This window comes from Adiantum capillus-veneris, chromosome 8 (assembly GCF_014529385.1).
Source record: "Adiantum capillus-veneris isolate H3 chromosome 8, ASM1452938v2, whole genome shotgun sequence".
NCBI classification, from domain to species: domain Eukaryota; kingdom Viridiplantae; phylum Streptophyta; class Polypodiopsida; order Polypodiales; family Pteridaceae; genus Adiantum; species Adiantum capillus-veneris.
The window spans coordinates 116,314,257-116,325,853 of NC_140938.1; the positions used below are offsets into that span (position 1 = coordinate 116,314,257).

General features: G+C 43.4%; 1 protein-coding gene across 1 annotated transcript; it reads right to left on the minus strand.

Moving 5' to 3' along the window:
* Positions 1-9,045: 9,045 nt before the first annotated feature.
* Positions 9,046-9,744, minus strand: LOC147452817 (uncharacterized). The gene has a single exon (XM_086519026.1). It carries the CDS (start codon positions 9,641-9,643, stop codon positions 9,146-9,148), a length of 498 nt encoding a protein of 165 aa, XP_086375152.1. The 5' UTR covers positions 9,644-9,744; the 3' UTR covers positions 9,046-9,145.
* Positions 9,745-11,597: the final 1,853 nt, after the last annotated feature.

Here is an 11,597-nt window from a genome sequence, read left to right on the forward strand (position 1 = left end):
GGAAAAGTTTGGATTCCATATTCAAGTTTTGTGAGCTCAATAATTGGAGAGGTACTGACTATACATTGTTTCAAGACGCTCTAGAGACCTCACACAGGTCTTTCATAGTTGCATGGACAAACCACACATAACTCATTACATGATATATTACTTTATTTGATAAAATTGTGATTATATATTTATATATAAACAATAAGCTGGTCTTTTTTGCAGCATATCATATGCAACCACATGCCTTGGTTTGCTAGGAGTATGGTAGCTTGGCTATATGGTCTACACAAGGTATGGAGAAAACTCACTACCAAGTCCGTACTGGCTATTTCAGCCACACTCGTCATGGAGGTGGTGCAAACAAAGCCAACAGTTTGGAGGAACTACATCAATGGACTTATCGAAAACTTATGCATAGAACACACCGAAAGGAATGTGTCAAAGACAGTCAGATTGGCCAAGCAATGAGATTAGCAAGCAAACGACGGAAGAAGGAAATATGGGAGGCATCTTCTGTGGCATCGCGACATGCAGAGTGGCGATTTCAAAAAGAACGCATTGGAAAAACTTGGACGACTCCAACCCAAGTTGTTTGAGACTTCATAAAGATAGCACATTGTAACACAATATAATTTTTTGTGCCAAGAGAAGACAACCAGTCACAAAAGTGAGAAACATAATGTACTCATTGTTTTGATAGAAAATGTACTATTTTTTGGCATTGACAATATACATTGGAGCTTCTCTATTCTTCATCTTCGTCAAGAAAAGTTACAAAATATTCTGGCCTTTTTGCCTGCTGTGTGTTATCGTCTTCTTCTTGCCTTGGTCTTTTGCAACCTAGTCCTGCAGGTTCGTTTGTCGAGAATACATTTATCTCCACCTCCACAGCCACAAGAGACATTTCTTCAGTAGGCAGATGCGCAATTGGTTGTTTATTGCGAAACATAGCATGCTTGTCATACTCTAGTAATTGCACAGGGTCAGTGATTCCGCATGCCAAACCATATGCTGCTTGGGTCAAAAAATAGCGACTACGCAAACCATACATTCCTGGCCCTTGGCCAAACATATACAATGCGGCCTTTTTTTCTAAAAGCATTATTTTATCTGCGTTCCACCTAATGACGGCCCCTCCTAAATATGTTGAAAGTGTCTTCAACGTCATCAAGGGTAGCTCCGCGTTGTCATTGGAGAAGGACGAATGGAAGACCAAAAAACTCGGATACTTAAGATTCTTTAAGTATTGGCCGAGAGAGGAATTCTTCCCTAAATCTCCCATGCCTCGTCCACGAGGACAAGGAATGAAGGTATCATCATAGACCACCAACTGCAAAAAATTAAAGTTATGAAATGAGATAAGTAGAAACCAAAAAGGTAAGGCAAAAAAAAAAAAGATTGCCTTCTGGTTTTCATCTTCCTCAAGTAAGTCCTCATTCCATAGGTTGATGCCGCCCTGACCTCCAGTGGGCGCATTGGAGGTTGAGGCCAAAGATGATGAATAAGTGCTTGCCTTACCCATTTCTTCAATCCCTAGCTTTTTTTGCACTTCCATGAACTCCTTTTCTGTTGGAAGCGTGCGCTCATACCTAGCAACATCATTGTAAATCATCACAAGTGCACTTGCGGGGTCAACGAACTCATCCTCATTTACATGGGCATCTATAATAGAATACTTGTCGTGCTCAGTGTCAATGACGGCATCATCCTCTTCGAGATTCTGTGCCACAATGGCAAGGCAATAGTCCTCTCGAAGGTCAAAAAGCTCCATAATGTCGTTAAGCATGACATACTGCAAATCACCAATAGGTATGGTAGGTAGAACACTAGTAGGCAAAGCACCCTCCTAAAGCTGGACTCCATCTAAAATCTGCAAGGCAAGGCTTCCCCGAGACTTGGGCTCTTGACCCTTCCCAGTCTGATCCTCTAGCGAGGCCTCTGCAGCATCAACATGCTCATCCAAAATTAAATGCAAATATAAAATAAAACCTTCATAATATTCAGCCACTCGACACTTGCGGTTATGAAGTGTACACTTGTAGTCTGTTATCCGCAAGTGCAATGGTAGCTTAAGGCAACTCCTAGAAAATATGTGTTTCTTGGAGGAGTCCGAATTGATATCCTTCATGTGAACAAAATGAACTCCTTGTATCTCGACAGTGCCACCGGACGTTTGCTGCTGGTAGGTCTGCTCAAAACCTGATAGGTAATGTTGCGCGGAGACAATCCACTCATGCAAAGAAAAGTCTGGATTGAACATCGGCCTGATCTTTGTCTCGCGCTGCTGAAGCCCAATGTGGTATAGAAAATGAGATAGTTTGTCTTGGGAGGCATCCTGAGAGCAAGGCACTTCCTCCTTTGCTTCAACATTGAAGGGGTCCATAACGGAAATTCAAACCCGAAGATAGACGAGAGAGCACAACATCCAAACAAAGGGCAAATGGGGGAGCAAGTCATATTTATAGGACTCCCGAGGACATTGATGACATCGATTGACGTGCATCATGCGGCCGCCGTGCATCATGCAGTCGCTGTGATGATTATCGCATGTGTCATCCGCCGTAGAACGTTCACACCACAATGCAAAACTGGTGCCGCCACTCCACAAAAGCACCGGTATCGCGTTTTGGCGCGACAGCTTCTTGTCGCATCATAACACGATACGACCAATCCAGAGTACTCAGGAACGCCCCGTATCGTGTTGTGACGCGACACCTTTTTGTCGCGCCACAACGCGATACTTGTGGTCAAACTAACCGGGACCTTACTTATCGCGTTTTGACATGACAACATTTTGTCTTGCCACAACGCGAACACTACAATTCGGAACCATCAGGGTCCGTCTCCTCGCGTTGTGCAGCGACATACCGTTGTTGCTAGGGCAACCCGTTGGGGCGCTTCTTTCCTCGTCATACCACACCGCGAATAGGCAGTGCCACTAATTTCGGCACCACCAATATCACGTTGAGTCTCGATGTGCCACGTGGTGCGTAATCATTATGCTCGCGCTTCCCGTCATACCTCGCAATGTCATGATTAATGTAGCCGCCTCTTCTCATGATTAAGATGTGATTATACTTATTCCGCTAATATAAACACCCCCCCCCCTTTTTTTCTCATCGTTTTTTCCGAAGTGTCTCTAGTCACTCTGCGTTTTTACCCAGATCCAGATTTCCATATTTCCTCGCATTCTCCTCGTTCAGGTCATGGCCCGCACAAAGCAAATAGCAAGGAAGGTTTATCCTAGCCAGTCTAGTCCGCAGGGCCAGGCTAGCTCGTCTGCAGTGCAATCGTCAACATCGCAGGTGATTCCGGGCAAGACCATGCTGCAGTTATGGGCAACAATGCGAAGAAGAAGATACGAGCAGAATAGAAGCGTTCTACTCGAACTTCGTAAGCTCCAAAAGCACATTTGATTGGCAATACCTAAATTGCCATTCCAGAGAGTTGTTCGCGAGATTTGCGAGCAACACAACCTGAATTTCTGGTGGTCTCGAAGTGCAATGGGGTGCTTGCACGAGGCCGTCGAGGATTTTTTTGTAGAGCTTTTCCAGGACAGCTACATTCTCTCGTCCCACGCCCATAGGGCAACATTGATGCCGCGAGACATCAACACACTTCGCCTTCTCAGGTTCAGGTATGACAAAACAATATCGCCTGCCGGTATTTCAGACCGAAAGATGGACAATATTCTTAGAATACCACCTATTGACAAGGTCAAAGTTCATGAAGTGTCTACACAAATACATCGATACAGCATCCGTCTCAACACTGAGCGGGACACAACAGAAGACGATAGTGAAAGATTGGAGAAGTTACACCTTGAGATGACGGAGGAACAAGTGGCAGATGCCATCGGCGATGCCAACGCTGATGATTTGTCAATGCTGTTTCCCTATTTCCATGTTGGCCTTCCTCTGTGGGGACGCATTCTGTATTTTCCCTATCACCCCCACGAGATTGCAATTTTATAGAACCGGACGAGGGAATTCACAAACTCAATCATCAATTTCTTGCTTTGGTGCGTGCTATTCTTTTTTTCACAATAAATTCTTTTAATATATTGAATTTTGTATGACACTTTCTTTACAGTTTTGTAGTTTCAAATTTGCCTTGGAATATGCAAAATGATGTCGCTGTCCTTGACTCGAACCTCTCGGTCATTTTGACCGGCCGAGAGTACATCTTTAGTAGAAGTAGTTGACTGGTTCCAGTCAGTGAACATGGAGACGGTAATTTTTTTTGTTTTGGGTTATCATGAAGGGTACACAATGTTTTTAATAGTAAAATTATTTTATCTTGAACTCTAATTTGTTGTGATGACATATGTTTTGCTTATGTTTATTTGTAACAACACTCATTGGAGTCTTGTTCTCTTACACCTTGAACGAAACTGGTGCTACCTTGCTAATTCAGCCTAATCAATGCAGAAATTTTGTTAGGGGTCATGCTTTATGGAAGTCGTAGAAGTGTAAGCATTTGACACTCGTTTATAGATTTGTATTTTAATAAGTTAGTAGCTATGTTAATAAACATGATGTTCTTAACGCAGGTAAGAAATTTGACACATTATTCAAAAGGCTAATGTTTCTTCGTTTAGAAACAGAATGATTGAAAACTTGATCAATTGCACAACCATGCGTCCAGACGGAGCACGTGATGCTTTTATCCCGCCAACACCAAGGCCCACGCCTAGGCCTCCGCCGACAAGATACCCCTTGTCTGCCATACCAACAGAAGCACATATCAATATCTCCCCGGATGCCTCCCCAACCCAAGCTCCCACCAGCTCTCGTCCTCAAGAAATAGCTCCAGAATCCTCAAACCCCCCATCCAGCACCTCTCCTGCTCATGAAGCAGCTCCAGAGTCCCCAAACCCCCTACCCAGCACCTCTCCTACTCATGAAGCAACTCCAGATCCCCCAAACCCCCAAGCCACCACCTCTCCTCAACCTCAACCAACATCCCCCACATCACCGCACGCACAAGATTAGAAAGAGATTATGAAATGTACTTTTGACAAATTGATTACAAGTAGTGGATCGAAATTTGACTTTTGTTTTGATTATAGTTCAAAGTTTACAAAATGTTGTGTACAGCTTTTCAAAAAATGGGGATGAGGATCCAATGGTGTTTGGTAATGTAGAGAGCTACCTTTGTCGAGTAATCTTTGAGAATAGTATTTGAATCATTGTGTACAGCTAGTTCACTATTTCAAGTCTGTCGCTAGTAATCTGTGCACAAAGAGTCGTATTTTCTTGTGTGTGAGGTACCTGCAATGCAACGTACGCGATAAGACATTGGGATACATGAGCACGATAGCAACATTAACGTATAAAAGTAATACATGTAGCTTAGTACCTTTCGCATGTTACACTTGAAAACAAATTTTGAAGGCAAATTGAGATCGGACTCATTTAATAGATCCTCTCGAACCTGTCTTAAAGTGACATTTGATCTGACCACAACAACTGTAAGCAAATAATTTGAAAACCATATCTCGATGGATATCAAGGGATCAAAAGCATTGTCACTTAAATCTTGATCCATAGCTACCAATTGACCATTCACTCGATGCCACCTCATGTAGTAGAAAGAAACTATAAAATTCTGTGATGCTATCATACACTTGCACACAACCGAGCACTTGTTAACTTTGCACAAAATGCCTTCAGAATCACTGACATCCCAATTATCATCCAAAAAATCAAGGCAAGTTTGGGATTTGCAGATGAACATGGTTTCTGTTTTTCTAACCTCCTCATCGTGGAAGAAATCTATAAAGACATGTAGTGGCATAAATAGACTGAATCGTACTTGTCTGCTTGCAATGTTTGGTCACAAACACTTCAAAATTTTCTGATGAATCTTGAGTCTAAAACACTCAGAGGTTTCTGAAGTTAGAACTGGCCACTTTGGGGAATCTTGTTGGGGAAGAGGGAAAGGTTTCAAAGTGCCAAATCCATGGACAGAGCAAGGGGCGTTGTAAAATTAGTCGTAAAAGAAAACTCTCCTCTCTGCGAGAGCTCTTCTCGCACTAGTTCTGTACATAAGTTCTCCCACCGAAGCATGAAAAGCATCAAAAATACCAATTATACAGTCAACTGGTTGCTAGTCTTCTTTGTTAGAAAGATAAATATCTGCAAAAACAAAAGATAAGAGAATGGTCACAAGAAATAGTCAACAAAATAACTTGAAGGATCTTTAAAGACTTTTTAGAAATATAGTAGTCACACAGTTTGGTCTATGAGCAGGAAACCCCAAAGGTGACTGTTGCAGTCGTAGTTCGGAGTCCATATATGCATGCTCAATGAGCACCTCTTTCACTGTCTTTCCCGTTTGAGACAAGTGAAAATCTTTCACACGTCCTTTGTAGCTGTTGATGAATTCATTTTCGATTTGTTTTCTTCTTCTTGTTTGAAGCAAAACCCAACTACCAATGGTGACTGTGGTAGACATCCAACGACCATGGTCTAAGTCAAAGTTGTTGAATAGTTCCACAGATTTAACAGAGGCGGATGGTCGTCGTGGTCGTCTTCCTTCCATCTCTGCTTTTATTAGCTGCGAAGTGACACTACGCAAAAACGATAGAAGAAAAGAGGCTCACTAGTTTACACAAAGAAGTAGTAGCTTGAAAAGTGTTCATCAAAAGGTGTGCCTCATTGAATGTGAGTTATGGCACATTCCGCGTTCGTCAGTCATGGCAGGGGAATAATTTGCACAAATCGTGTCGTATCTTCTTATTCAGATCTTTTTAACAAAAAAAACTCTTTTTTGAAAATGCAAAAATTTGAGATAAAAATCATATAAATTGGAGCTACCGTTGTGGTGACTCAAACTCTATTGGTCGAACAACATTCTCTCTCTAATGCCAAAAAGTCCTTTTTTGAGTCCAAACTTTTCCTAATGCATACTGCATTTTCACCTTTTTTTTGTTTTGTGTGGGGGGGGGGGGGAGGACATCTCTCTCTCTCTCTCTCTCTCTCTCTCTCTCTCTCTCTATATATATATATATATATATATATATATATATGTGTGTGAATGAAAACACCTCATTCTTTTGTGCTAGAGTCATCGCCCATTAGTTGTATGTGAAAGACACCTTCTTATTCACACACATATACTCGCAAAGAAATAGTATGCATTACCTAGATCCCCCTCCGCCCCCCATCCCCCATCCTTTCACAAGGAGAGAGAGAGAGAGAGGGATGTGAAGAATCACGACAATCGATCGGCCCCACTCCTTGGTTGTAACCCTGCAAAAGAGTGTCTCAGCTGCACGCACATACCTACCTGGCCCGAGTTCGCTGAGAGAGAGAGAGAGAGAGGAGGGGGGGGGGGGGGCTCTTAACCCCCAGAGCCAGCCAATTGTTGCTTGTGCAACACACACACACACAATCGACACCCTTCCTTTGGCCGCCCACCGCTCACACACAAGCTTCGAGAGAGAGAGACTCCGAAAAAGAACTAAAAGCAACGAGTATGCCCCACCACCTTCCCAGTTTCCCCCAAAACATTGATTGATTTATTGAGTACCAAAATGTATCGCCCTTTCCAATCAAAGAATCGGCCGTTATTTCTCTTCATCACAATTCTTCAAAATTGGCCACTCATACTCAAAACAGTGGCATGGCTGAGCCATTTCTGAAACTAGCCTATGGCTGGTTACACATTGCAAAAGTACCCGCTAATTCATAGCGGCACAACCAATAAAGTTTGGCCAAATGGGAAATGGGCAACCCAATCTTAACTCACTAAGAAGGAGCACGGAGACCCTGCTTCTCATAGCCACATCAACGCCAAATTTGTGGGTGCTTTGGAGGGAAGGTATTGGCTGCCCAAATATGGTTGTCTCCTTAGCAATTTTATTCAAGAGCTTGCATGGCCTCGTTGCCCTCCTTGCTCTCAAGCTTTGACACCCTTCTTGCTGTGTTGGTCTTGCTCTCAGCGGTTGACCTACGCCCAAGCTTCCATGGTTGCAACACCCTATCTTGGCGGGGGTCTTGGCAATGTGTAACCTTGAGCGAGCAAATGCCTTCTGCTTGTGGTGTGTAATTTGATAGCCATGTTTTGGGCGCCCTATTTTTGTGTTTAAGAAGTATGTAAAAACCCTAGCACAAGTACTCCTTCATATGACATGGATGGGCCATCCCTAGCACTATTTAACACCTCCTTTTTTGGAGGGGGTCTATGGTCACCCATCATTGTTGATCATGGACCGTTCAATCCATTTGGAGGAAAAAGTATGGGTTGGGTGGGATTTAACCTCATGACCTCCCTATCCCAAGGCCAGTGTTTTACCAGTACGCTATTGCATGCATTCTGATAATTATGGAGAATGATAGAATTATATTGCGTAGTTTTGTCCCACCACGATCTTACTTGACACGGAGTTCACTTTTATACGACAAGTTCACATCGAGTTCACACACAGTAATTTAGTACACATAGGATGCACAATTCACATCTAGTTTATATGCAAGTTCACAACGAGTTCACATTTGTCCGAGTTTACATCAGCTCACATTCGAAATCAACGGTTATGATCTTCACCGACAAGCGACGCCTACTTTCAACCACATATCCCTCTAAAATTGAGGTGACGAGGATTGGCCATGGTCTATGACCTGGCAGCCATGTCAGCTCTCCCGTTATGTCCACTTGGCGGGACAAAATGGCCTGAAGTTGGCCGGCTCTCTCTCTCTCTCTCTCTCTCTCTCTCTCTCTCTCTCCATTTACCTCTTGAATAACAGGTCTTGAGTTCAACTCTACATGGCTACATCTTTATGGTCTCTTGGGATAGTTTCCTAGGACGTTAAAACTCTCTTCTTCTTCTTCTTCTTCTTCTTCTTCTTCTCTTCTCTTCTCTTCTCTCTCTCTCTCTCTCTCTCTCTCTCTCTCTCGTTCGTGTGTGTGCGCGCACAGATTTAGGAAGGAACCGCCCGATTTTTGTGAGGAGAACTGCACCTGCAGGAGGTTGTGCTCTGTGTGTGTGTGTGTGTGTGTGTGCGTGTGAGAGAGAGAGAGAGAGAGAGAGAGAGAGAGAGAGAGAGAGACATACAAGAATAATTTACAAATTGAAGCCATGGATCATACTTTACAGGCTTTTTCTCTGTATGTATGCATGATCTGATTGTGGATATGGCGATTGCAATCATGAAGTAGAAGAGAGGGAGGAGGAGTCGTTGGGGTACTCCGCTGGGAGGGCAAAAGCGTCCGCAGAGAGCCATTTCCCGATACCCGTATGCGTCTTGAAGTAGACCTCTCCAGGGTGCTTCTCAGGGTTAGTGAAGATATGGGCAATGGAGAGCCAGAGGAAGAGGGCCTCCTTGCTGGTGATGCCGGTGAGATCGCGCAGGCATCCCTTCTCAAAGCGCCCGGTGATGAGCGTCTCGTAGTGGCAGGTCTTGCTGATGAGGGCGAAATAGTGCTGCTTTGCCTTCTTCTGCTCTACCCAAAAGTAGCCTGTGGCCTCCACATAGCCCACCTCTTCTATGTCATCCAATGGGAGGAGGCCTCCAGGAAGGCCATTGGCTAGCAGGAGCGCCACCGCCTCTGCATGGCAAGCGTCATGGCCGCGCACCACGCGCGCTCCGGCCCTCGGATCGGCAGCTGGTGCGGGTGCTGTTGCTGTTGCTGCCTCTTCCTCCATGGATGCGTAAGGACGTTGCTTGCGCTCTAGATCTAATTAGGCAGACTAAGGATTAAAGCAACCCAAGTCAACTTTCTATGGGCTACCCGCTACACCCTCATTCTCGATCAGTTGTTTTTCACAAACTTCACCAAAAAAAATCCTTTATTTTGAAAGCACGCTCGCCACCTCAATCAAACTTTTCCATCTTTTTATCCAACCCCGGAATCTTCTCCACATTCCACTTAATTTGTTTTCTTTTCGAAATTGACCCTACATGTTGGGATCAATTTTTGCACTATACTACTTTAGAAAAAGTTATTCTCATGGCCTTAAAAAAAAAAAGGTGCTCTTAATTCAAAGATTCCACTAAAAAAAAAAAAAAACATACCTTAATCTATAGTACTTAACGACAAGTAATGACAAAGCACATAGATTTGCAACAATATTACTTAAGAAAGATGAATACAACATTGAGAGAGAGAGAGAGGAAAAAACTCTAAAGACAATTTAAAAAAAAACGTTAAAGAAAAAATGAAAGAACAGAGAAACACCTATTTATTTATATGGACACAAAAAGTCTTTTGGCTTTCCACCTCCATTCTTCTTTTGACTTTCCACTTTCATGTGTGTCTTTTCATTTTCTAAAGTCACTCTTCACTTATACATAATATGTTTTGAAAGAATTTTTATTTTTCTGAGATTGGGGAGACTTAATGGCTCGCACTCTATATTATTCATTCGTCCCAAGATTCCTCAGAATCCAATGTTACCTTAGAAACTCATACCCCTCAATAGAGGGTCTCCCTTTAAAATGGGCAAGGAGAGTCGAACACGGGCGTGCAGTAGCTATAGACGCTTTACGAACTATTATAGACCACAACCACGGTCGCGCTCGCATGTCCATAGCGTGCATATTAAATTTAAAAAAATCTCAACAGCCTCCCCTTTCGCCTCGCAGGCTTGCGGAAATTCTGCAGCTCACCTTGTCCCCTTTTCCTCCACCACGCCTTTGCCCCACCTCTTCCTTTGCCTTTATACTCTCAACAGCTCAACCTCTACCCATCTCCTCTCTGTCTGCTCATCACCCTCAGCTTCTGTGTGGCCCCTGATCCTTTATCCGCTAGCTCGCCCACACATCCTTCTGGTCTGACTGCCACGTCGCTCGATAAAGTCTTCTTCAATTTCCACCCTCGTCCGTATCGGATTTGATTCCTTCTAATTTTTTATTTGATTTGATTGGGTGCCCCCTACTGGGATCGCAAATTTATCCATAAAACTCCGGACTTTTAAGAAGTTTGGGGGTTATAGTATTTGCTTTAATGTACCAAGTGACATTATGATAACAAGGTCGTCTAAAGTAGACGAGGGCACTGCCATCACTGTGCCTACTCACACTGGTACAATAAAAAAACAATCTCTTGGTCAAACCTTGCAACTCTCTTCCTCATTCCACAGGCATAGGGAAGGTGGGCACTTGGGCATCCCCCCCCACCAACACACACACACACGAAGAACACCCTGTTTAACATGGGGGTGTTATAATGATTGCTGAAATCCCTTCTTCAGCTTTTACTTCTGGAATCTGCCTTCCTCTTTCTCTTTCTTCCTTCTGATCTTTGCACTTGGGCATTCAATTTCCACAGACCCACACACGCACTCACTCATCCCTTCAAAGGCAGACGCAGAAGAGAAGCAACTTCTCACGCTTACAAATTTCTTCTCCTCTTGGCTCCTTTTTTGAATACTCTGTGTTCCTCCTAAAGCTCTGTGTGGGGCCTTCTTAGTGTCCTCTTGGCATCTTTCAAAACAGATCATTAGGAAGAGAATGGGGTATAGGAGGGCCTCTTTATTTGGCAGTTTAAGGAAATACTTAAAACTTAATCAAGCTTTGACCAAAGGCTAGAATGGTGGGGTAGATAGCCTACGCATGCATATATAAAAATACTTTTGCTTTTTTTCTTGAAGAATATAT

Bases quoted from the DNA above. Each gene is read 5' to 3' on its own strand.
- LOC147452817 (XM_086519026.1), bottom strand. From the start codon at position 9,643: ATGGAGGAAGAGGCAGCAACAGCAACAGCACCCGCACCAGCTGCCGAT.